Source organism: Solea solea, chromosome 9, assembly GCF_958295425.1.
Source record: "Solea solea chromosome 9, fSolSol10.1, whole genome shotgun sequence".
NCBI lineage: Eukaryota > Metazoa > Chordata > Actinopteri > Pleuronectiformes > Soleidae > Solea > Solea solea.
Genome location: NC_081142.1, coordinates 26,645,982 through 26,673,121, shown reverse-complemented (window position 1 = coordinate 26,673,121; position 27,140 = coordinate 26,645,982). Strand labels below are relative to the sequence as shown.

The following is a 27,140-nucleotide window of genomic DNA, read 5'->3' as shown; positions in this document are numbered from 1 at the left end:
TGGACCTGTGATCCTCGGGCGGCGTGTTCCTTCCCAGTGTGCGGGCCGCTTTCAGGATCTTATCTCTGTCAGTGAAGTGCAGCAGCTTGAACATGATGGTGCGAGGCACAGGTCTGCTATTCCTGTCATCTTTGGGGGAGTCCAGGTTAGGAAACCACCGTGGAATCGCATCTGACAGGAAAGCAAGAACATGCATTGTCTCTGCGTTTTCAGGGACTCTGTGTAAACGTAGGTTATCCCTGCGTGACCTATCCTGAACATGCTGTGCTGCCAATTTGCTCACCGACGAAGAGAGCCGACTGTCCACCTCCACCATACGATGCTCACCCTTCTCCATATACTGTAGTCCATACACATCGATGGATGCCTGCATGGTAACCATCTCGCCACGGAATACCGCGACCTGTGCATCCACCAGAGCTTGTTTATCAGCTGCGACACGCCTCCTTGATAGCTTCTGCAACTGCTAGCTTAACTAGCTCAACGAGCTCCTCACCATTGGCAAAACTAGTTGTTGCCGGCTGTTTGTTTGTCGCTTTGACGACATTCCGTGTGCACAAAGTTTCCACAAAACAAAAAAATTCACAGAGAGCTAAAAAGTAGCATTGGGTATGAAAATAATGATTAAATATTGGGGGGTTCGGCAGAGCGACGAAACGAAGCGTCTACATCCCTCGCGATGATCATGTGACTCCCTGATTTGTTAATTTTGATATAAATACTAGGTCTGCAACAATGGATTGATTATTAACAGGATGACTAATAACTAACTTTAGAAAGTATCTCTCAGCTTAAATGTGAATATGTTCTGGTGTCTTTGCTCCCAAAAACAAATGAATCATTAAAGCTGAATCATTTTGGTTTGCTTTGTTTTTGAACTCATAAATAAATAAATAAATAACAATAATAATAATAATGATAATAAACTGTTATTGAATCTTAAGAAAATGATGGGCGCTCCAAGCAAACAAATGAAATGCAAATGAATTGTCCAGGTCATGTTGAAGTGGTTGCTTCCTGTAACATGGCGTTTCTTCAGAGCCTCAGATATGGAAAGTCAGACATGTCCAGAGGGGCATGTGTGTTCTTTAAGATCATGATCACGTCTTTATCTCACTGTGAGACAGGAAACTGAAGTTTGTAAACCACTCACTCTCCCACACCAAAGTCCACAGAGAAAATCAGTGATTTTAGCTGGAGTGGTTCTTATAATGTAAATTATAGACCAGCGTGTGTGTGTGTGTGTGTGTGTGTGTGCGTGTGTGTAATGTGTGTCCAGGTATTACTGATGTTGTGGGGACCTAAACCTGTTTCCACAGTCACATTATGGGGACTTGTCTTCCTTGTAGGGACAAAAATCAAGTCCCCATAACGTGAATGACTACATTTTAAGGTGAAGATATGTTTTAAGGTTAGGTTGCGGTTAGGGTTAGGGTTAGTTAGCAAGTCTCCAGAAAATGTAAGTCAATGCAATGTCCCCTCAAGTCATGAATGTCGAACGTGTGTGTGTGTGTGTGTGTGTGTGTGATGAGTTAACATTATAAGTTATGCTGGCAGGTCTCCATTATATTTGTTAAAGGTATAATTACATGTAATTATGTTTTCCTATAAAAAAGATTGATGGCCTTCACTTGTCAAATAATATTTTATTGCACGGATGAATGGCTTTCATGACTCATGACTCTGTCTATAATATTCCTTCACTGGAATATGTATTTCTTTTGGCAGCAAGTGGAACATAAATAACACACAATAAGTACAGAAAAAAAGATATCTTATATATGTATAAAATATATATATACCGTACATATACATGTATGTGTGTATATATATATATATATATATATATATACATGTACAGTATGTGTGTATATGTATATATATATATGTCTGTGAATTCCTCACTTTTCACACATTTATAAATGTAAACACGGTTCAAACATATCTTCTGGCATCGATGCTCATCACACTTCTTATAAACGTGGCACATGAATCCAGCTGTGGCTCAGTTTGTCCTTATCGTAGTTTCTTTCTTTTCCTCACCAGGTGGTTCTGTGAAGGCCGTGAGCTGCACAACTGTCCCGACATCCAGATCAGCAGAGACGCTGACCAACACACTCTGGTTATCACAGAAGCCTTTGAGGACGACACGGGACGGTACACCTGCGTGGCGTCCAACAGTCTCGGAGCAGACAACACATCCGCAGAAGTTTACATAGAAGGTCAGACATTTCATTTGACCTTTATGCATCAGGATTAGGGATTATCGATTAATCTAGTACTTGTTTGGTTCAGAAAATGTCAGAAAATGTAGAAAAATGTTGAGAAATGTTTTTCAAACCTGGAAATGACTGAGAATTGCCTTTTGTAAAAAAACTACATTTTTCAGTGATGGATGAGATTTTGTTAAAATGTCCTTTCTCTACAGGATTATTAGGAAACTAAGACAATTTTAAAAAGCAAAGCCTTTTTTCCTTTAAGTTTGTCATGTATTATCATTTTTAAAATAAAACCGTCATTGCTCGTATTCATGTCCTCCTGTAGGAGCTTCGTCTTCAGACTCAGAGGGAGAAGGAGGAGCATCGTCCAAGTCCAGATCAGGAACCATGTCTCAGTAAGTTTTACTGTGTGACCTCATGTGACCCTGTGAACCAATGAACCTTTGACCCCTGCACAGGTTAAAGTGAGCCCTGCAGTAGCTAATCAGGTGCTGCCTGTTCCAATTTAACCTGGCCCTTAAATGCCCCAGAAGAGCCATAATAACCCGGGTCCTGTAACAGTTTAGATAATGAGAGGTCTACAAATGTTTCATTGGTCCAGACTCTGTCAGGTTTGTCTGCTACAAAGGCTTCATTGGTCCAGACTCTGTCAGGTTTGTCTGCTACTAAGGTTTCATTGGTCCAGACTCTGTCAGGTTTGTCTGCTACAAAGGCTTCATTGGTCCAGACTCTGTCAGGTTTGTCTGCTACAAAGGTTTCATTGGTCCAGACTCTGTCAGGTTTGTCTGCTACAAAGGCTTCATTGGTCCAGACTCTGTCAGGTTTGTCTGCTACAAAGGTTTCATTGGTCCAGACTCTGTCAGGTTTGTCTGCTGCAAAGGTCTTATTGGTCCAGACTCTGTCAGGTTTGTCTGCTGCAAAGGCTTCATTGGTCCAGACTCTGTCAGGTTTGTCTGCTACAAAGGCTTCATTGGTCCAGACTCTGTCAGGTTTGTCTGCTACAAAGGTTTCATTGGTCCAGACTCTGTCAGGTTTGTCTGCTACAAAGGTTTCATTGGTCCAGACTCTGTCAGGTTAGTCTGCTACAAAGGCTTCATTGGTCCAGACTCTGTCAGGTTTGTCTGCTACAAAGGTTTCATTGGTCCAGACTCTGTCAGGTTTGTCTGCTACAAAGGCTTCATTGGTCCAGACTCTGTCAGGTTTGTCTGCTACAAAGGCTTCATTGGTCCAGACTCTGTCAGGTTTGTCTGCTGCAAAGGTCTTATTGGTCCAGACTCTGTCAGGTTTGTCTGCTGCAAAGGCTTCATTGGTCCAGACTCTGTCAGGTTTGTCTGCTGCAAAGGCTTCATTGGTCCAGACTCTGTCAGGTTTGTCTGCTACAAAGGTTTCATTGGTCCAGACTCTGTCAGGTTTGTCTGCTACAAAGGCTTCATTGGTCCAGACTCTGACAGGTTTGTCTGCTGCAAAGGCTTCATTGGTCCAGACTCTGTCAGGTTTGTCTGCTACAAAGGTTTCATTGGTCCAGACTCTGTCAGGTTTGTCTGCTACAAAGGCTTCATTGGTCCAGACTCTGTCAGGTTTGTCTGCTACAAAGGTTTTATTGGTCCAGACTCTGTCAGGTTTGTCTGCTACAAAGGTTTCATTGGTCCAGACTATGTCAGGTTTGTCTGCTACAAAGGCTTCATTGGTCCAGACTCTGTCAGGTTTGTCTGCTACAAAGGTTTCATTGGTCCAGACTCTGTCAGGTTTGTCTGCTACAAAGGTTTCATTGGTCCAGACTCTGTCAGGTTTGTCTGCTACAAAGGTTTCATTGGTCCAGACTCTGTCAGGTTTGTCTGCTACAAAGGTTTTATTGGTCCAGACTCTGTCAGGTTTGTCTGCTACAAAGGTTTCATTGGTCCAGACTATGTCAGGTTTGTCTGCTACAAAGGCTTCATTGGTCCAGACTCTGTCAGGTTTGTCTGCTACAAAGGTTTCATTGGTCCAGACTCTGTCAGGTTTGTCTGCTACAAAGGTTTCATTGGTCCAGACTCTGTCAGGTTTGTCTGCTACAAAGGTTTCATTGGTCCAGACTCTGTCAGGTTTGTCTGCTACAAAGGTTTCATTGGTCCAGACTCTGTCAGGTTTGTCTGCTACAAAGGCTTCATTGGTCCAGACTCTGTCAGGTTTGTCTGCTACAAAGGCTTCATTGGTCCAGACTCTGTCAGGTTTGTCTGCTACAAAGGTTTTATTGGTCCAGACTCTGTCAGGTTTGTCTGCTACAAAGGTTTCATTGGTCCAGACTATGTCAGGTTTGTCTGCTACAAAGGCTTCATTGGTCCAGACTCTGTCAGGTTTGTCTGCTACAAAGGTTTCATTGGTCCAGACTCTGTCAGGTTTGTCTGCTACAAAGGTTTCATTGGTCCAGACTCTGTCAGGTTTGTCTGCTACAAAGGTTTCATTGGTCCAGACTCTGTCAGGTTTGTCTGCTACAAAGGTTTCATTGGTCCAGACTCTGTCAGGTTTGTCTGCTACAAAGGCTTCATTGGTCCAGACTCTGTCAGGTTTGTCTGCTACAAAGGTTTCATTGGTCCAGACTCTGTCAGGTTTGTCTGCTACAAAGGTTTCATTGGTCCAGACTCTGTCAGGTTAGTCTGCTACAAAGGCTTCATTGGTCCAGACTCTGTCAGGTTTGTCTGATACAAAGGTTTAATTGGTCCAGACTCTGTCAGGTTTGTCTGCTACAAGTGCTTCATTGGTCCAGACTCTGTCAGGTATGTCTGCTACAAAGGTTTCATTGGTCCAGACTCTGTCAGGTTTGTCTGCTGCAAAGGTCTTATTGGTCCAGACTCTGTCAGGTTTGTCTGCTGCAAAGGCTTCATTGGTCCAGACTCTGTCAGGTTTGTCTGCTGCAAAGGCTTCATTGGTCCAGACTCTGTAAGGTTTGTCTGCTACAAAGGTTTCATTGGTCCAGACTCTGTCAGGTTTGTCTGCTACAAAGGCTTCATTGGTCCAGACTCTGTCAGGTTTGTCTGCTACAAAGGCTTCATTGGTCCAGACTCTGTCAGGTTTGTCTGCTACAAAGGTTTTATTGGTCCAGACTCTGTCAGGTTTGTCTGATACAAAGGTTTCATTGGTCCAGACTATGTCAGGTTTGTCTGCTACAAAGGCTTCATTGGTCCAGACTCTGTCAGGTTTGTCTGCTACAAAGGTTTCATTGGTCCAGACTCTGTCAGGTTTGTCTGCTACAAAGGTTTCATTGGTCCAGACTCTGTCAGGTTTGTCTGCTACAAAGGTTTCATTGGTCCAGACTCTGTCAGGTTTGTCTACAAAGGCTTCATTGGTCCAGACTCTGTCAGGTTTGTCTGCTACAAAGGTTTCATTGGTCCAGACTCTGTCAGGTTTGTCTGCTACAAAGCTTTCATTGGTCCAGACTCTGTCAGGTTTGTCTGCTACAAAGGTTTCATTGGTCCAGACTCTGTCAGGTTTGTCTGCTACAAAGGTTTCATTGGTCCAGACTCTGTCAGGTTTGTCTGCTACAAAGGCTTCATTGGTCCAGACTCTGTTAGGTTTGTCTGCTACAAAGGTTTCATTGGTCCAGACTCTGTCAGGTTTGTCTGCTACAAAGGTTTCATTGGTCCAGACTCTGTCAGGTTTGTCTGCTACAAAGGTTTCATTGGTCCAGACTCTGTCAGGTTTGTCTGCTACAAAGGCTTCATTGGTCCAGACTCTGTTAGGTTTGTCTGCTACAAAGGTTTCATTGGTCCAGACTCTGTCAGGTTTGTCTACAAAGGTTTCATTGGTCCAGACTCTGTCAGGTTTGTCTGCTGCAAAGGTTTCTCTGGAATATTGACATCACTCCTGCGTCCATGTTCTGATGTAAATGTAACGCAGCATTAAATACACACAAATATCCACTTATACACACAGCGCCCCCTTCCTGGCAACAGAAAAATTACATGTTTCATGTTGAATTTCAATGGTTTAACATGGAACAGGCAGTTGTGTTAAATTCGCCCCAAAGTTCACGTCTGAAATATGTGACTTTTTGCAGTGCTGCAGCGCCACATAGTGGACACAGGGCATTAAAACATGCATGCATCTTCTCCTCTCCACTGGAACAAGAACACGCTCAGAGTGTTGTGTATATACTGTACATCTGCCTCCAGCTGGATTAATCCTCCTCTGTTTACTCGCTGCAGCCAACATCACATCTAAACAACTCTCTTTCATTCAAGTCTCATATTTTTCTTGTGTTTCTTTCTTCTTCTTTTTTAGCTAAAAGCACAAAGATTCCAGGAAGAATGTGTTGGATCATAGAGTGATTTTTTGTTTGTGTTTGTTTCCAGGGTACAGAAGAAGACCACTTCAATGTCACTAACCATTCGTTCATCATCGCCTAAAAACACTGATGCCCTTCCTTGTCGAACCACCCTGGTCCAGTCCCTGTCTCAGCCCACACAGCGGGTAAGCTACTAACAGCTACCGAGCAAACCCGAGTCTTTTAAGACCTGATGGAACCAGACTAATGTTTGAAAATCTAGGTTTTTTTCAATTATTTTTGGGTTCCTGTGGTCATATGAGGTACTGACTCACAGTTGGACACAGTTAGGGCTGCAACGATTCATTGAAAAATCAATTAATAATCGATTACTAAGCTAATTGTCGACTATTTTGCTAATAGATGAATAATTTTGAGTATTGAGAGTATTTTCTTGTTTCTTTGCTCTATAAAACAAAGAAATCATTAAAGCTGAGTCATTGTGGTTTGAGAACATCGTCATTTTTAAGTTCAGCAAACACTGATAAACTTCTTTTTGCATTTTATGGTCCACAAAACTTAGCGATTAATCAAGCAAACAATCGACAGATTAGTCAATTAGAAAAAAATTATGGGCAGGGGCACAGAAAGATTTTAGCCACATAACAAAAGCTTCATCTGCTTTTTTTCACAAGAAAAAGGAAGTTTGCGTCACTTTTAGGGATGGGAACGACACAGCATTTTGAGAGTCGATTGTCGAGGCCCCCGTGTCGAATTTTTGTCGAATTGCCGGCCTTTTTTTTTGTAAAGCAGCAGCGCAGAGGGTGGAAAATATTCTACACTGTACTACTAAATTTTAGGCTCTTGGCTGTAATGTCCAATATTGACCATCAAAGCAGTGACCAACAACTAATCGAAACAAAAATCACGCTGATCTAATCACAAATAAAATCAAACAGCAGTGAGAGTAAAATAGATGATCGAGATGTGCGGGTGAGCTGTAATGTCATCCGAAAAAAGTCTCATCCCGAGTCACTTTTGTAATCCTCTCTCTCTCCCACACCAAACCTCATAGAGAAAATCAGTGATTTTAACATCACACACACACACACACACACTGCAGCCTCCATCACTAAGTTCAAATGTCTTATTTTGTCACTTCATTGTTTGAAATCCAACATTCAGTGACACAAAGTGACCACACGAAGCAGCAGAGGACCAGCAGCTGCTGTGTCCCCGCAGCTGAAATCACTGATGGACTTTGGTGTGGGAGAGTGAGAGGTTTACAAAGTTCAGTTTCTAAAGACGTGAACATGTTCTGAAGATATAATGAAATGAAAGTGACAGTGTTGTGTGGTGTGGTGTTTGTGTTTGTGTTTGTGTTTGTGTTTGTGTTTGTGTTGTAGATGCAGAGCCCACTGTCATCACTGTACAGCTGTGACACATCAGGTCCCCCTGTCTTCACCAAGGTACGTCTACACACACACACACACTTCAAACTTTACTAAAGACTCAGTAGATCCGGGGCATCGAGGACCGATGAGGGGGCCGGACTAGAGAAAAACGTGTTGCTTGGGAATAGGATGTTTAAAATGACAACCCAATATTCCATCACTAGTATCACAATAAAGTTCCTCATGATTTCACAGTATTTCAAAGTAAAGGTGCTTGTTATGTTATGGAATGATAATAATGATAATAATATGTATACTTTACAATAAAAATAAATCTATTATATATTACATAAATCAAACGCTTAGAAAATTCAATATCACCTGTGTTTTTTACCCTGGATGTTAACAGTTATCATGGACCGGGTCACATGCAGGATTTCTGTACGTTTGAATTATTGACTTAAAAGAAGCAGTTGTTAAAGTGTCAGCATTAATAAAATGACTTCAAATCACTTTACACAGATTAAACCCATGATTATTTGCTGGAGTTGATTTTAATTGTTAACATTATTCATGTTTTTGTATCCTTTGATGATTAGAACTTTTATTTATCAAATTTGCAGTTCTTGCTGGACGTGCAGGCATCTGAAGGTCAGGTGGTGGTTCTGGAGTGCAGGATCCGTGGCAGTCCTCCCCTGCAGGTGCGATGGTCCCGGCAGGGAGAGGAGATCCTGGACTCCCCGGATTTCCGTATTCTCCAGAAAAGTGAGACTCACTGGAGATGAATGTTGTTGTTGTTTTTTCTTCTCAGCACTAAATTTAAAATCCACATTTCTGTTCTTCTCTTCCTCATGAACCCAGAGCCTCGATCTGCAGCTGAACCAGGTACGTAACTCTGCTTTAGATTAATGCTGGAGGATTAGTTTGCCTTCAAACTAGAAACTAGATCTGCTATCGAAGGGATTGTTTGGTCGATTAAACCACTCACTCTCCCACACCAAACCCCATAGAGAAAATCAGGGATTTTTGTCAGTGATTGGTGATTCAGTGATCCTCTGCTGCCTCGTGTGGTCAGTAAAAGCTGTGAAATGATGAGTTAAAGACATCATAGACGAGGTGAAGCCTCTGATGTCTGAGTTTTAGGAAACATCTGCCACAGTCAGAGGGAAACACTCGCCTGCACGCACACACACACTCTTCAGGTGTTACTTTCAGGCTGTGAGTCACTCACACGTCTTTGAACGTTGGTGTTTTATTATTTATGTGTCTGTCTTCAGGAATGGTCACATGACTCACAGTCTACATGAATCCGCGTTGATAAGTCGTCTTTCTCACGTCTCACTGTGTTAGAAAAACTCAAACCTCCGCCCAGGTAAAGCTGTAGTACGTAACTTCTTGAGTCCACTCTCTGTATATTCCAATAACAGCCGTGGGCGGAGTCTTGTCCCCTCTTTTGTGAATAAAGTGTGTGTTTGTCAGTGGATATCTTGTGGGAGGAGCTAAGGAAATATGTTTTTACATAATCCTTTGCTAACATTGATCATTAAAAATGTGTCATTTCTCAGAGGAGATCTGTACGCTGGTCATCGCTGAGGCCTTTCCAGAGGACGGAGGTCTGTTCTGTTGCTCCGCCTCAAACCCGTACGGCTCCATCAACAGCACCGCCCACCTCACTGTCGCTGCAGGTGAGTCAAAACCCCTGTGGGAGGAGTTAGTGACAGTTTTAGCATCGTTAACATCATTCTGGTGAATTTAGCAGGTCTGTTTTTCTTCAGATTTGAAAGCCAATTGGTTTGAAGTTTTTTAGCGAATGATGCTAAAACGCTATTGACTATGGTGGCCTTCTCAGACCAGAAAGCATATCAAGTTTAATGGCGTCTGTGCATGGATCATATATGTGTGCGTCAGGAAACTATGGTGGCCTTCTCAGACAAGAAAGCATATCAATGCGTTCATGCGTTCACGTCGCTCGTACAGAGTTTGCTTCTGCTTTAAAATGTGGAACAGTGATCAGGGCTTCCGTAGAAAAGATGGCTGCCTCCTTTAGGCAAGACCCCGACCCTAAAGTAGAAAACTTGTGTTTTTTTAAGTTTTAAATTCATTTTAATTTGGAGAAAAATGTGCAAAAAAAACATTGAATGTTTTGGAAATGATCAAATATTCCAGTTAGAAAACAGAAATACAAGCATTTATCTCCTAATTGAGTTTGAATGAAAATTCTATGTTGAACCAGTTAACGACCAAACAAGGGCAGAACAAATAGAAGAATGACATATATTTGATTTTAATAATATTAAATTGTTAAATTGTTATTCTGTCAAAATAAAAAAATGACATTTCTTTTTTAAATGAATCAATTAAATAAAACTGATCTTTACTCTTTAGTTTTAAATGCCTCGCATGTTAGATGGTGTCATGACTAAACTAATGTGGTTAATGGGTCAGGGTTTGGTCATGACTGTGACCTCTGACCTCTGACTGTGGACGTCTCCTCCTCTGCTTTTAGGCTCAGTGTCAAACACAAAGATCCTCTTTTTGTGCGGGTTGTTTTTGTTGTTATAGCGCGTTCAGGAAAAAGGTGTGAGTGGATTTGTGTGATTTACTGTCACAGACGTGTGTGTGTGTGTGTGTGTGTGTGTGTGTGTAGTTCAGACACAGTCAGAGGAAACGCTGAACAAACAGGAATTACATCAGAGTGACTGGACCCAGCTGCTGCGTCTGATCAGCTGTGACACACGTTCTGTGTGTGTGTGTGTGTGTGTGTGTGCGTGTGTGTGTTCGTGTGTGTATGTGTGTGTGTGTGCGTGTGTGTGTTCGTGTGTGTGTGTGCGTGCGTGTGCGTGTGTGTGTATGTGTTTTAAAATCTTTAAATCCGTCCTCACAATGATCTGATTGATGAAATAAATGACGTTGAGGCCTGTAGCAATTTTTAAAAATGTAAAATAGAACTTTATTTTTTACCAGAACGATAATGTTTACAGTTTTACAGTGTAATGAATGTACAATACAGAACAATATTGACTGTTAAGATTATAAAGATAGAAGATACAGTAAAGACTTGAAAATAGAATATGAAGCACGAGCTGAAGCACATGATTTATTGCACTTATCTCCGTAAAAGTTTAATGATTACAACATTGTGTTGTGTTGTTGTGTTGTTGTGTTTTACACGAGTCAGAGAATCAACACATTTCCACTGGTGAAAAAAACAATTTAAATCTGGGATTAAATGTTTTTTTGTCCAGTTATTACTGAGATGTGGTCGCCATGATGTCAGCTGGGACCTGCTGCAGCTGACCCCGCGACCCTCATGTGGAGGATAAAGTGGTAGAAGATGAATGAGTGAGTGGTAGCCATGATTAAAACCTTTCCTCTGTTTTTATTTGCCTCAGTAGCCGAGGACTCGTCCAGTAACGGTGTCTCTGGTGACAGCTCGGGGTTGGAGAACACGCCGTCCTTTCCCCCGCCTCCCCCACCCACAGAGCTCAGCCTCCTGGACGTGCCGCCCAAGATGCCGCCGCCGCCACCGCGCCCCGAGTCTTTCCACGTCAAGGAGCTGGAGATCTGGCCCAGTCTGTCGACTCTGCCGCCGGCACAAGTCGACACAGACGTGGAGGTCAACGGACAGCTCTCAAATCTACCATCACCTCCATGTCCAAAGGAGAGTCCACCAACACCACCGCCGCTACCACCTCCTCCTCCTCCTCTACCACAGACTGACCCTACAGCAGAGGTCATGAGTCCAGCTCAGGTGACACTGGAGTCACCTCCAACCTCAGACAAGCTGTCACCATCCCCCACCAGGGACGGACCTCCACTGCCGACCAAGCCCAAACCAAAGCTGTGAGTACCTGCTGGTGTCGGGGGGGGTGATAGCTTTGTGTTTCCGTCTCGTGAAAGGGTTAACGGGGGGAATCCCAGGCTGTGTATGGAACAAAAGCATTCCCCTGCTTTCATCATCGTGTGTGTGTGTGTGTGTGCCAGGGCGAGGCTGCCAGCTGCCGTCCCTCTGTCCGTCTGTCAGTCTGTCCGTCTGTCAGTCTGTGGCTGTAAACAGATCTGCTTCTCGCTGTTGTTTCTGTCTGACCTCGGCCTGCATGGCCTGGCTCAGCCCAGCTCAGCCCAGCTCAGCCCGGCTCAGCCCGACTGTGAGGGATCAGGTCACTGTTGTTGAGCTGGGCATTGAAAGGCTTTAGAATTCAATGGTTCTCTGTTAAGATGAGGTTCAGTAAACACTGTTATATTCACCAGAATCAGCCGATATCTGTGTTTAAAAACAGACGTCCTATAAACACAATGAAAAAGAAAGATAAAGTTTAAAAAACATTATTTGATGTCTTTAAATAAACTGTTTGTGTCCTGAGGTCACACATAGACGTAGCTAGTTTGCAGCTAGCAGTCCAGTCATTTTGCACGCTTGTATAAAATATAAAGTACTTATATAAAGTCATTCTTGAGTAAAAGTACACGTATGTGACCAGAAAATGACTTTTTTATAAGTTTACTGAAGTAAAAGTCTAAAGTTTGCGACATTTGCTGTGCTTAAGTATCAAAAGTCATTTCTGATATAAAATGGACTTTGAGAAGTAAATCAGTGGTAGAGGCAGTCGTCTTTCCACTGGAAGGTTGTGGGTTCAATTCCTGGCTTCACTAGTCTATGGGTGTGAATGGGTGAATGGCAAAGCTGCAGTGTAAAGTGCTCATCAAGAATAGAGAAGCTCTAAAAGGTTCTTAAATGGGAATATTTTTTGTTTTCTTTGCTCCATAAAAACAAAGAAATCATTCAAACTGAATCATTTTGTGTTCGTGGACAAAAACAAGACGTTTGAGAACATCATTATTTCCACGTGTGACAAACACTGAATTAGAAATATGAGCAGAGAACGGGTGAAAGTTTACACTCATTTATCCTATTGTTATTGCTCTTCTCTATGCAGATGATTCTCTTTTTTTCTGTTGCTACACAGTAAACCTTGGAAATAACAAATGTATTCTGTAAACGTTGACAGGGTTTTGTTTGTGGATCTCCTGCAGAATTTCAGGGTGTTTTCACAAACTCAGGCTCTGGGGCAGTTTGGCTGCTTCGCCTGTTCCCCCCCACGTTTCCCCCCCGCATGTGTCCTGACGTTGATTTCCTCATAACTGGTGCTGTTGCATGTGTGTCCACGTAAGAATGTTGTGTGACTTGTTAATTCTGTGCTTGCAGAGCTGAGAATGTTGAGGAGAAGACAGAGAGTTACAGGTAAATATTTGGATGCTGTGGATGTGATGTGAGTGGCACCACATGGAACATCAACAGCTTTCCGGGCGACTCGCTCTCATTGGTTATTTCGTGGTTCTGCTCACGCCCACATCACTGTGATCATTATGCTGTGTTCACACCAAACACCTTGGTCGGCCGCGCAGAGTGCGATGAAGACAGCATTACACGACACTTTCACGCAGTGCATCTACGTCTATCTCTGTCATCTATTTTTCTTTCACTTATCTTTCATTCCCACTCACAAAGGAATTGGCATGTAGACGAGCAGAGCCAGGAATCAAACCCACAACCTTCAAGTTGAAAGACGACTCACTCTACTGCTTAAAGTCAGTTACTGTCGTATTTGTCATGACAGAAAATATCAAAACTACCATCAGCACATGATGGCAGCGTCCGTAACTGATATGTTTTGGCTTCATTTTTGCACAGCGGGAGTCATTTCCACTTCATGATGGTGACGTAAACATCTCGATCACATTTCTACGCTCAGCAGCTTGACGTAGGAGAGACTCTGGCTTTCATTACTCGTTGTTTCCTGAAATAGCTCCGAGACAGTAAAAAAAAGCTGCTTCTCTTTCCACAATAACAACACGGAAACTCTGCTTTTCAAAAACACACACAGTCCAACTGTGAAGCAGTTAAGAGAGCGTCAGCCGCTCCTCTCTTTAAATCCTTTAATGACACAGTAAAATCAGCAGCGGTTTCCTCAGGTTAACGTGTAGAAACACAGGCTGACCAAGTTTGGACTCTTCTCTGTTTGAGCCTCACGCTGCAGTCAAACAGGATCTTTTTTTTAATAAGCTCCATAACTTTCTACCCAACCACTTTGTCCGAGTGGAAACTTCTAAATGAGTCAATGTCATGGAACGAGAATGTTCAGGGACAAACAGAAGCTGCAGCTCATGATTACTGTCATTATTGACTCATCTGTTCATTATTTTCTCCATTAATTAATCACTTTCACGAAATGTCAAAACATTTTGAGAAATGTTGATCAAACGTGGAAATGATGATGTTCTCAAACGTCTTGTTTTGGTCCACAAATACAATATCATTCAGTTTGAAGGATTTCTTTGTTTTTATGGACCAAAGAAAGTAGAAAATATTCACATTAAAAAGCTGAAAAATCACAGAAATCCCAATCGATAAATATTCTATTAATTACCAAACAGATCTACACATGAATGTCTCGGTGTTTGCAACAGCAACATCCAGATAAGTCAGTGCCTTTACACTTTAATCGAGCTAAGGTCGTAGTCCGACTAAGACAGGACTAAGACAAGACCCAGACAGGACTAAGACAGGACCAAGACAGGACCAAGACAGGACCAAGACAGGACTAAGACAGGTCCAGACAGGACTAAGACAAGACTAAGAGAGGACTAAGACAGGACTAAGACAGGACCAAGACAGGACTAAGACAGGTCCAGACAGGACTAAGACAAGACTAAGAGAGGACTAAGACTCTCTGGGATGGACAATGCTGTGGTTCTGTATGTCTCGTACAGATTATATGGACATGTCTCTTGTGGTTGTCTTGTTGTCTGAAGTAAGTCGTCGTCGTCATAAGATGTCCGACAACAGTCCTGCAGTTTACACGTCGTCTCCTTCTACTAAAGACCGGGGAGGAAGTCTGACTCCAGTCTGACTAAGTGTTTACATGTAGGAGTACTCGGACTCTGAGTCACATGATCTAGGTATGTTAGTCTGACTAAGACAAGCTTGATTTTAGTCAGACTAACATGTTTACATGAGATTAAGAAAAGTAAATTATTGTCGTAGTCGGACTAAAATCTGACTTTTTCCCAGTAAAATTCCCACGCTGCACACAGGAAGTGATTTGTCTCAAGATGAGAAAAATCACTTCCTGTGTGCAGCAGGTTAGGGTTCGTGTGCAACATTGATTGGTAACTGAAAAAAACACCAGGTACTATCACTAATGGAAAAGCAGAGTAAGAATAATATATATTATATATATTTAATATATTATTATATTAAAGAATAATAACGTCAACAACAACAATCAACCAGCGTTACGTACTGTAGCTTTAAGTACAGCCGCAGCCTCTGGACGAGACAAATGTGAAACAAATGTCTCTCAATCACAGCACTAACACATGAGTTTAGCTTGAATAACAGTGAGCTGATGAGGTGGAGGAAGTGCTTGTGTGACTTGGCAGCAGACGGCAGCGCTGCTGTTTGTCTGTGCTGGAGGAAGCAGAGCGAGCACGGCTGCTTTTCAGGTGCTCGGGTTTCGATGCCAGACGTCAGGATAACAACTGGAGGAAACGCACAGATTGTTCTGTTGGATCAGAGTGGAGGTGCGTGTTTGCAGAGAAAGCATGTGGACTCACACGAGCGGCTGTAGGTTTTATTGGCGTCCGTCTCCGCTGCAGTGGAATCTAATAAAGATATGGAAGGATTTAAAGCTACTGTATGGATGTGGAACAATAACACCATAGTTTGAGATGAAGTCGTAAATCGCCTTGATTAGACGCCGCGTCAGTGTCAGAGGTCGTCGTTGTTTCTGACAGAATTTATGACTTCTTTTGATTCAACGTAAGAACTCGAGTCCGTTTGAAGCTTTAACAGAACATGTGAGAGCGAAACATGAAGAAAACACCTGCAGCTCGTAAATCTCCCTCTGTCTGTGTGTGTGTGTGTGTGTGTGTGATAGTTATTATGATTAAATAAGTCTACAATTTATTCATTTATTCAATTTGCACCGATCAATCAAATCTGTACTACTGTTAAGATTCTGTTTCTAGTTTCTTAGTTTAATAAAACAGAGGTGCCAAACTTGCGGCCCGCAGGCCACATGCAGCCTTTATATGAGTTAGTTCTGTATGTTTTTATCAATTTATAGATTCATTTAGCAAAAAACTGTTTTTTAAAGAGGATTTAAACAATGAATTCTTCTGTGGTCTACAAAATAAACAAAAGCAGGAGACCAGGATCAGATGTGTAACAGTTTTAATTATTAAGTTCTGTCAGGGTTATTCTAAAGATTTTTATTTATGGTATTATAATGATATAAATACAAGCAGTGGCATCAAAGTAACAAAGGTAGTAAAAATTGTACGTGCACAGATAAAGTTTTACTGTATATTTTATTTTATTTTATAATAATAAAATTGGATCTGAATCCTGCACACCTGGAGGCACAGGTAGAGTGATTCGACTGTATTAGACCACGTGTCATAAAAACGAGAGAACATATATATTTTAGAAAACTTAGTTATTGTTATTTATTTTGGCAAATAAAAGTTTACTAAAAACTACCTCTGTCTTCAGGAATACAAGTAAATAACTTTAATTTAACATCTTAATCAAGGAATAATATCATGCTTTATTGTAAAATTTGAAAACAATAATAATTTTAAAAATATCATTTTGGTTAAAGAGCTTCTACATACTGGTGTATTAACCATCACAGATTCCCAACGCTGTTCATTTAGAGCAGCTGTGGCTTTGATGTTGTTCAGGGTGAATAAATGATGATGATGATGGCAGTAACTGAATAATAATTGAGCAATGCACATTATTTAAGTAAGAGGTTTTGTTTTTCCTTGTGTTGCTAAGTCACGGTCGTTTGTGCAGAGAAACACTGAGGCAAACATTTCAAGTTCAAGACTCAACTTCCCTGAGATTGAGAGAAAAAAAACAAAAACCGAGACTAAGACAAAGGAGCAGACAGTCAGGAACACGTGGAAGGCGTGACCTCCGTGATATGGACCTTGATAATAGAGGCGAAGCCTGATATTATAGGTGAGGATAATGTCTGGGTGGGCGTCACACACCCCAAGCACAATTAGCCGAGGCAACAATTATCCCCGTTCCACGACTTAATCTCTCTTTCATTAGAGCAGGAATCAACTCTGACAGTGGAAATTGTTCTGTCGCACGGATTCTGTTTCACTCCCAACGACGTCTGCTTTCATGTTCCAGCTCAACTTTCACTAGCGACTCTGTCTCTGTGTCTTTGTTGTTATTTAATAATATTTTGACTCCACGTGATATAAAACAGACACTCAGCTGCTCTGAGTTCATGTTTTAGCGACGCAGGTTAACTTTAGTTTTGGCTTTGATTTCCTTTAAAAACCCATGATTGAAGCCAGAATTTAAACACACCAACTTCTACTACTTGTGTAAATCAAATCATATTTTATTCATATAGAGCCAAATCACAACATACAGTATATTATCTCAAGGTTCTTAACATAGTACGACAGAAACATTACAATACTATATGAGGGTGGGCTGAAAAGTTTTAAGGCTGACTGAAAAAAAAGAAATGCCAGAGCAATGAAACTTGGCGTGTATTAAATTCAACCTTTCATTATACTAAAGATGTGTTTCACTGAGTGGAACGGTTCAGTTTGGAAGAGTACCAAACCATAACCAGCACCAACCGGTCCATTCTTTGGCACCCTTCCCTTGGGGAACCACACCTACCATTTTACTGTGGTACCCCAAGGGAAGGTGCCAAAGAATGGAACAGCTGGGGTACCACTTTACCACTTAACTGTTCCATTCTTTGGCACCTTCCCTTAGAGTACCAGAGTAAAATGGTAAGGTATGGTCTAGCTCCACCCACAATGGTCAGCTGATTGGCCAACAGAAAAGTACAATTCCCTTGTGACCAGTGTTTCTTTAACACCCGCCGTCTATTCTCATACAAAGTCTGATGTCTCGTTGAGACAAACGGCCTCAAACCGAGGAATAAAAGAGCTGCTGGACGTCCTCCATTGTTGTCTTTTATCAATCCGTCCTGCAGGAGAAATTCCTTCTCTGCATTTAACTCATCTTCTACTAGAAACCTTCTTAAAATTAGGAGCAGTGGGCACTGAGCAGCTCCCGGGGAGCAATGGGTGTTGGGAAACTTGCTCAGGGTTACCCCAGGTGAGGGCAAGAGCTTCTGTACCAAAGGGCATCCAAGCACTGCGGCACTGATGGAGACCACATCAGCAAGCACTTCAATGGAGAGATTAAAGCCTCACAGAACCTCACAGAACCACACATAATCACACAGAACCTGACAGAACCACACAGAACCTGACAGAACCACACATAATCACACAGAACCTCACAGAACCACACAGAACCTGACAGAACCACACATAATCTCACAGAACCTCACAGAACCACACAGAACCACACATAATCACACATAATCACACAGAACCTCACAGAACCACACAGAACCTGACAGAACCACACATAATCACACAGAACCACACAGAACCACGCAGAACCTGAAATAACCACACAGAACCAGACATAACCACACAGAACCAGGCAGAACCAGACAGACAGAACCACACAGAATCACACAGAACCACACAGAACCAGGCAGAACCAGACAGACAGAACCACACAGAACCTGACAGAACCACACAGAACCATACCAAACCTGAAAGAACCACGCAGAACCTGAAAGAACCACACAGAACCAGACATAACCACACAGAACCAGGCAGAACCAGACAGACAGAACCACACAGAATCACACAGAACCAGACAGACAGAACCACACAGAACCTGACAGAACCACACAGAACCACACCAAACCTGAAAGAACCACGCAGAACCTGAAAGAACCACACAGAACCAGACATAACCACACAGAACCAGGCAGAACCAGAACCACACAGAATCACACAGAACCACACAGAATCTGACAGAACCACACAGAACCTGAAAGGACCAGACAGAACCACACAGAACCAGGCAGAACCAGAACCACACAGAACCACACAGAATCTGACAGAACCACACAGAACCACACAGAACCTGACAGAACCACACAGAACCAGGCAGAACCAGGCAGACAGAACCACACAGAACCAGACCCAAGGATGTGTGGCATCTGCCTGAGAGTTGTGTGAGGATCGCTGTGAGGACGACATGTAATATTTTGATGGTATGTTAATGTCATTAATAAAAAAGACAGACGGTTGTGTTTCTCAGCTCTGCACCACAGTGATGAGGATGAGGGTGAGGATGAAGAGCGGTCTAATTTTATGCAGCTTGACCTTCTGCCTCTCCGTCCATGTTCACTGACATTAATGACTGACATGAAATGATTTCTGCTGCAGCTCCAAACCTCTTTAACCCCAGTGAGGTTGTTGTCAGGGCGACAGTGAACACACACACATACACACACAGCAGTGGATTGGTGCATTTCCTGGCTTCTTTTATTGAAGGTGAACTCATGAAGATATTTATAGATATTTATAGAAACAGCTGATTGTTAAATACAAACATACATGATAAATGTATTGATCAGTGTTTGTCAAACCTGGAAATGATGATGTTCTCAAACAAAATGATTTCTACATTTCATTGGAGCTTTATTGTCCGACTCTTAGTCTACATATTTATCCTCTGTTTCTTTACCTTTTTACTGTATGCAGCTGCTTAGAACAGTCAGTAGGAGGCGCCCCCTCGCGCTCTCCGGACTTCCAAAGCTGGAAGTCTCTCTCAGATCACAAGAAAAATTAAAGATTATGATGAAATTATTGATCAACAACCACAAAGATATTTCATCTACTTTATTTTTCAAGTTCAGGTCTGAAAACAACAACAACAACAACAACAACAAGCTAAACTTGACATAAATACAACGTAATCCTAACACTTTCTAACACTTCTCTCATTAAAACTGAAGTAAAAATCGTGTTTTTCTTACTTCGGTAAATAAAGAGGATAGATAGTACGAGTACGGACAGATTGCTCCGCCCATTACTAGTTGTGGAAAAGCTAGCTATAGCAGCTTACACTGACAAGCCCCTCCCAATGGTACTTTCACCAAAGCTCCTCCCCCAAAAAAACACTGAAAGTTGGGTTTTTAAAAAGTGAAGTAAAAAGTGAATCGTTGATATTATTGTTTTCCTTCATGGACACATGGCTCCGCCCATTTCTGTTTGTAACTCTAACTTTGAGCACAAATGAGCTTTAATGCTCAGGTCAGTAATTATGGAAAAGTGAGCAATAGCAGGCTACACTCAATACACACCAAAAACAACATTGCTGCCCTTCACATTGACTGTCTCATAGTAGCTCCGCCCCCAAACACAGGAAGTCCTCGTCTGTTTAAACTGTGAATTTCGGCTGCTTTTTCTAAGCTATTTTGGTTAGATTAGTTGAATAATCATCAAAGTTTTTTTTTATTTAATTTAAAATTTAATAGTTAAATCTTTTATGTACAGACAACTTTGTTTATCAATGGCTGTGAATAAAAAAGTTTTTTCTGAAACAAACGACAAAGCAGAGCTTTAAACTGCTGAGGCAGGAGATTTGTCACATTTCTGTGCCGTGACTCACAGCTTCCTCTCAGCAGTGTGTGTGTGTGTGTGTGTGTTTACGAGGTGCAAGTCGCAAACTCTCTAATGAACTCTTAACAATCACTTTCTTGTGGAGGTGTTGTTGCTGTGGAGGTTTTATAGAGAGTACAGGAAACACGTGCACACGCTGAGAGTCTGCATCACATTTCATTCATTACAAATACAAATACGGACGTGGATTCATCAGTAAATGCTCCGTGATTATCAGTCAAATGGAAACAAAAAACAAAAAGGCTGAGACAGAGAGTCAGCTGTCAGCGAGGGAGGTGAAAACAGAAGAAAAATGAAGTCAGCAGAGAGAGAGAGAGGGAGAGAGAGGGAGCGAGAGAGAGAGAGAGAGAGAGAGAGAGAGAGAGAGAGAGAGCAGGAAAGCAGATCATTTCACGTCAACCCTCCAGAGTCAGAGATGGGACGTCCTTAAAAGGACATGGCAGACACAGGATTGGCTGACACTCCACAGTAACTAGCAACAGATTGGCTGCTCGGGTTCAGAATGACCTGCATGGAATGGAGAAAGTGTCCAAATAAGGAAGAGAGTTGTTGGAGCTGACCTTCATAACACACACACACACACACACACACACACAGAGGGAGAGAGAGAAGGGAGAGGGGAGGGGTGGAAGAAAGGGAGGGAGAGAAAAATGATGAAAAGACGTACAGAGGTTTGAGGGGAGCAGAGACTTTGGGTTGTGGAGTTGACAGCATGGAAACTAGCAGGCCTCAGTGATCCTCACATACAGAGCACACTGTGTTCAGCCACACACACACACACACACACACACACACAGATTCAGAGATCAACGTCTGATTATATCGTGACCCCAGTCGTTGCTGCGAGCGTTGTGTGTGCGTGTGTGCGTGTGTGTGTGGTATCTCCCTTTTGGGGACACACTCACTCTCCTGCACCAAAGTCCACGGTTTTCAGGAGTTGTTGATCCACTGCTGCCTCATCACTAAGTTCAAATGTCTTATTTTGTCACTTCACTGTTTGAAATCCTTTGTTCAGATTGACTCCAGTGACACAAAGTGACCACACGAGGCAGCAGAGGAGCAGCAGCTGCTGTGTCCACGCAGCTAAAATCACTGATTTTCTCTGTGGACTTTGGTGTGGGAGAGTGAGTGCTTTACAAACTTCAGTTTCCTGTTGGAAAAGTCTGTGTAACAGTGAGATAAAGACGTCGTAGACTGAAACTGATGTAGAGAGTATTTTGTTCGGTGGGTAAAACACACACACGCACACACACACACACACACATATGACAGCACTGTCATCACTAACTCCCGCTGAGTCGCCTCTGTGTCTGTGACTCAGCGTACGGGAGAATGACTCGCACCGTTACAGACAAGAGGAGGACCCCCGCTCCCTGACCTTTGACCCTTGCAGTTACACACTCACACACACACACAAGCTGCCGTGAACTGGACCGGATCCACGGACTCCGGTCTTCCATCCACACTGTGACTCACTCAGCAGCCTGGAGAACGCTCTGAAGTCTAAAAATAGATTTGTGCTCCGAAAATAGAAGAACCGACAAATTCCCAGTCAGGTTTTTTTCTTTACTTCACGCCACAAAAATGGAGGGGGAAATATTTGTGAGGGTATTTTAGTGAATGAAAAGAGAAGCGAGTCCAGTGTTTGAAACGGCACAGAACAGTCGAGGCAGCGGTGTTCTGGGTTAATCTGTCAGTCTGTCCTTCCGTCAGCAACTTCCTGTCATCAACCAAGAGCGTTCCCATTCAGTTTCAGGAAGAATGATGACATCACAGTAATCTTATATAGCGCCACCTTTGGTCCCAGAGGTGTCTGTGGTGTTTAAAGATGGAGTTTTCTGGTGATTGTTTTGTTGTTATCTCTGTTTTCTGTTAGCAACTTCCTGTCTACTCTTTGTTGTTGAGGGACGGCCATGTGATCAGATTTTCATTAAATCCCCGTCTCTTTATAATGGGCAACAAATGTTGAGCTGTCTCTCAAAACTCATTGGATTTGAATGAAATTTGGAACCTCTACCATCAGACTAAATCTGACTCAGATTAGGGATTTGGCGGCCAATGTTTTTCGAAGCGAATGAATTCAGAGCCAAACCATCATATCGTGTTTGTTTGTTTTTTTTTTTTTCTTCTTATCTAAACTATGCAATATTGTACAAAAATTGCAAAATGCCACAGAATGTTACTCGTGTCTTAAAACTGCTCAGTTCATTGTTTTTGTGGAGAAAAGCAAACAATTTGAATGACAACAGATTTTTGAGTTTGTCTACGGGTCGGATATTAATGTTGGCGCGCCAGTTTTGGCCATCAGGCCATCACTTGCTGACCACTCTACATGTTATGCATCCCACAGAAGTGGTGAAATTTACCAGGGTCTTTGAATGCATCTCGCTAGCTGCTCCTTGTAGCTCAACACACTGTGAACCCTGCATTATTTTAACTAGCTCTCATGTGCTTGAGTTTGAGTTTGGAGCATTTGACGAACAATACCGCTGAATATCTGAATATTGTTCTGCCAACACATCAGGATGTTCATGTAAGATGGGAACAGCTTTAAGCAGCTGACTTTCAAATGTTAATGTTTCAGGCGCTGGTTTGTAAAACAGCCACAAAAGAACAAAAATGATCAAATTGTTACTTAAACATTGATATGAGTCCAGAATCCTGACAGTTAAAGTGTCCATCATTCACTCATTCACGTCATGCTACATAAAACCACTGTGTTCCGTGTGCAGATAATAGAGCTGTTAACGTGTGAATGGTGGATCATGTTTCTGTGCAAGCTTTTATTTCCTCACAGTTTCCTCACACTGTCACGTTAAACTGAGGATGAATTTATTCAGACGATCTTTTTACTTCACCATAACAAAAGGACGAGAGACAGTAATGAGATATGGGTGTTGTTCTCTCTCTTCAGCCTTGTATTTGTGCGTGGCGACTTAAGTTGCTTGTGTGTATTTGATTTCTGTGCTCGCAAAGTTATGCAAATTGCTCGTGCAAATGTTTTTACTGCCCCCTGCTGTACATTTGGCATGAAAGTGACGTCATATTATGATTTAATATGATCCATTTTTACCTTTAAAGTCCTACAAATCTGGCTCTTTTAAAACGTTTTTAAATGATTTGCTTCACAAAAACCACAGTCAAGCAGAATTCAGTGCTTTTTATTCTGAAACAAAGATTCTGTGGCAAATTCAAGTTACTTTTATCTTTAAAAGAATGCAGTTTTCACAGTGTGTTGAGCTAACGAGATGTTTTGAAGACCATGCTAACGTTCATCACTTCTGTGGGATCTACAGTTTGTAGAGTTTAGACAGTGGTCAGCAACTGGTGGCCCGTGGGCCAAAACTGGCCCGCCCGAATCAATATCTAGTCCGGTTGATGGAATCAAGAATCAGAGTTTTTAAAAATGTAATTTAAATAGTTTCTATCATTTGGCACTTTTACATTACACAGTCCCGCCACGGCACGGCTCGACTCTACATGGTTTGGTTTGTTTTCCATGACTTCATAGCTCCTCCTCTACATGGGCGGAGTCATCACAGCACGGCTGCGTGAAACTGTGGTGATGTTGTTTTCTCCGCGACACAAACACAAGTGACTTGTAAAGCAGTTGTTTTGGTTGAAAGTGAATAATTAGTCCAACTTTGTTGACCGAGTGGTTCAGTACTTCAGATTCCATCTGACACAGAACTGAACTAAAATACCACTGAACATGGTCACGATCACCGGCTTTCAGCAGTGCTGTCTCTAAATGTTGAAGTATTTTTAACTTTGATGTACAGTTGGACATTGTTGACTTTGATTATTGTGTCGGACGTCGCGCTCATGACTCTCTGACCAATCAGAGGCCGGCAGTCTGATGACATCACATTTTAGTATCAGCTGAACCTCGTCAGAGCAGGAACTAAAAAACAGCAGGTACCAGATTCTATCTCTGATGGAGAATAAGAAGAAAAACAGCAGGTACCAGGTTCTATCACTGATGGAGAAGAAGAAAAACAGCGGGTACCAGGTTCTATCACTGATGGAGGAGAAGAAGAAAAACAGCAGGTACCAGGTTCTATCACTGATGGAGAAGAAGAAGAAAAACAGCAGGTACCAGGTTCTATCACTGATGGAGAAGAAGAAGAAAAACAGCAGGTACCAGGTTCTATCACTGATGGAGAAGAAGAAGAAAAACAGCAGGTACCAGGTTCTATCACTGATGGAGAAGAAGAACAGCAGGTACCAGGTTCTATCACTGATGGAGAAGAAGAAAAACAGCAGGTACCAGGTTCTATCACTGATGGAGAAGAAGAAGAAAAACAGCAGGTACCAGGTTCTATCACTGATGGAGAAGAAGAAGAAAAACAGCAGGTACCAGGTTCTATCACTGATGGAGAAGAAGAACAGCAGGTACCAGGTTCTATCAGTGATGGAGAAGAAGAAAAACAGCAGGTACCAGGTTCTATCTCTGATGGAGAAGAAGAACAGCAGGTACCAGGTTCTATCACTGATGGAGAAGAAGAACAGCAGGTACCAGGTTCTATCACTGATGGACAAGAAGAAAAACAAGTGGAAAAAAGCACCAATAGTGTTCATAAAGTGTGAAGAGAAAAGTCTGTATTTTCATGGACTATAATGGAAAGAAAATAAATGGTGTTGACTACAGTGCAGCACTGAGCTCTTATTCTGAAAGGAGCAGCTCTGAGTGTGGCTGTGAGGGGAGGGGCTTTACAGACAGACTGACTCATGCACACAGAGAACCAGAGAGTCAGTCAGTGTCTGTCTGCTCTGCAGTATAAATGCTGCTCATACCTGACAGAGCAGTTCACACACTCGTCGTCCTGCAGGGAAATAACTTCAGCTTCAGCAGCGACTGAAAAGAGACTCTGAAGGTAAAACTGAGGGATTTTTACTCTTCTCTGTCAAATAATCAAACAATCTTCATGCTTTTCTCCAACTTTTCAAAGTGAAAACTTTTTAAAACTTTAATTTTAAGTGATTCTTTATTATCAGTTATTTTTAGTGACAGTCAAACTTTTACTGCACGTTTTCAAAACCATAAATAAGATGTGAGTGTTTTTATCTCGAGCTGAAACAGTTCAAAAGTGGATTTTCTCTTGTGTTTGGAGTTGTGTGTGTGTGTGTGTATTTTTGTTGCTCTCTGTCACGGTCACAGATTCTTAATCTCATTTTGACTGTTTGTTTTCTGGTTACATTTAAACTGCAGCGTAAAAGAAACACACACACACATATATGTACAGTTCTTTTCATGTTTTCCTGGTTGACCAGTTAATGTTTAAATCACATGTTGTCAGAATGGATGTGTGGTTTTTCTGTGAGTTTGATACCCGTTCATTTACTGGAGGCTCCATGAAGGTAGTGAGAGGTTGTAGAGACAGAAGAAGAAGAAGAAGAAGAAGAGGTTTTTCTTTGCACTTTATTACGATGTGGCCAGGTTTTGTTTACTGAGCTTCTCGCTGGAGTCTGATGGATTAGTTTCCACAATAGCGTCTGTTTCTCTGTTTCTCTGTTGTTCCTCCTCCTCCTCCTCCTCCTCCTCCTCCGTCTCTGCTCCTGCTGCTAATCCCATTTGATGGCGATGTCTTTCCCTCTCCAGTCCAGGGAAGAATGTCTTCAACATTCCTTCGGTAGAGACTTTTTTTTTTTTAAACACTCTCCATCCCACTTGGACAGAAAGATGGAGGAGTGAGGGATGGAAGGATGGATGGATGGAGGTATAGAGAGGCTCAGCTCTTCACTCCACTTGGATATGAAATATGAGCCTTTATAGAAAAAGAGAGAGGAGGAAAAAGTAGGACAGGGAGAAAGTGGGTGAGTGGAGCAGCCGTGAGCTGTTGGTGTAGCTGGAATTAAGAAGAGAAAAAAAAGAAGCTCTGTGCTGTTTTAAAGAGGAGGGGGTGAGGAGGGGTAAGGAAAACAGTCTGGTTTTGTTTTATGTGGTGTGTGTGCAATTAGAGAAGGGAGAGAGGGAGAAGAGGGGGAGGGACGGGGTCCACGGGGAGGGAGGAATAAGAAGGACAAAGACAGAGGGAGAACATGTCAGCAGATACTTTTTCTTCACGTGTTCACGAGTGTCACACACATTTTTGTAATGTCGTAAAACTTTTCCTCTTTTTCATGTGGACGTTAAATGAAAAGTGACGTCATCAGAGTTAAAGTAACAGTTTGTCAGTTAGTGTACGTGAACGCAGTCATAGGACAGACTTTCAGCAAACTGAAGTCTCTAAAGCACTCACTCTCCCACACCAAAGTCCAGAGAGAAAATCAGTGATTTTAGCTGCTGCTCCTCTGCTGCCTCGTGTGGTCACTTTGTGTCACTGAGTTAAATCTAAATTAACTATTTTAAAAGCCGAAGTGACAAAATAAGACATTTGAACTTAGTGATGGAGGCAGCAGTGGACCAACAACTCCTGTGTGCTGTGATGTTAAAAAATATCACGATACTGTGGAAATAATCTGATGTAGGTGTATTTATTTTGTATAAAATCTGCTGTGAGCTGATGTCCACCTGCTTCCAGCTGCTCTTTCAGCACCGAGAGCAGTCACTCTCCAACTATGTAGACGTACCACATACAACCCCACTTCAAACACCCCATACTATCCCTTTAATCTTAACAAAAGTCATGATGTGACACATGTCCGGTCACAGATGACAATAAAATCTGTTTTTCTTTTTTCCCT

At 42.2% G+C, this 27,140-nt stretch overlaps 1 protein-coding gene across 6 annotated transcripts in view; it reads left to right on the top strand.

The window, feature by feature from the left end:
* The window catches only part of palld (palladin, cytoskeletal associated protein), a 74,518-nt gene that overhangs the window by 21,537 nt on the left and 25,841 nt on the right, over positions 1 to 27,140 (top strand). For 2 of the 6 annotated variants that reach the window (XM_058637933.1, XM_058637929.1), the window contains exons 3-11: positions 2,047 to 2,222; positions 2,545 to 2,614; positions 6,548 to 6,665; positions 7,866 to 7,928; positions 8,477 to 8,618; positions 8,715 to 8,738; positions 9,419 to 9,538; positions 11,249 to 11,696; positions 13,060 to 13,095. In XM_058637933.1, the coding sequence (XP_058493916.1) occupies positions 2,047 to 2,222; positions 2,545 to 2,614; positions 6,548 to 6,665; positions 7,866 to 7,928; positions 8,477 to 8,618; positions 8,715 to 8,738; positions 9,419 to 9,538; positions 11,249 to 11,696; positions 13,060 to 13,095 (1,197 nt within the window). Of the gene's footprint in view, positions 1 to 2,046; positions 2,223 to 2,544; positions 2,615 to 6,547; positions 6,666 to 7,865; positions 7,929 to 8,476; positions 8,619 to 8,714; positions 8,739 to 9,418; positions 9,539 to 11,245; positions 11,697 to 13,059; positions 13,096 to 25,201; positions 25,331 to 27,140 lie in introns of those variants that run through there. The other 4 variants (XM_058637931.1, XM_058637927.1, XM_058637930.1 and 1 more) reach the window with 3 other exon arrangements.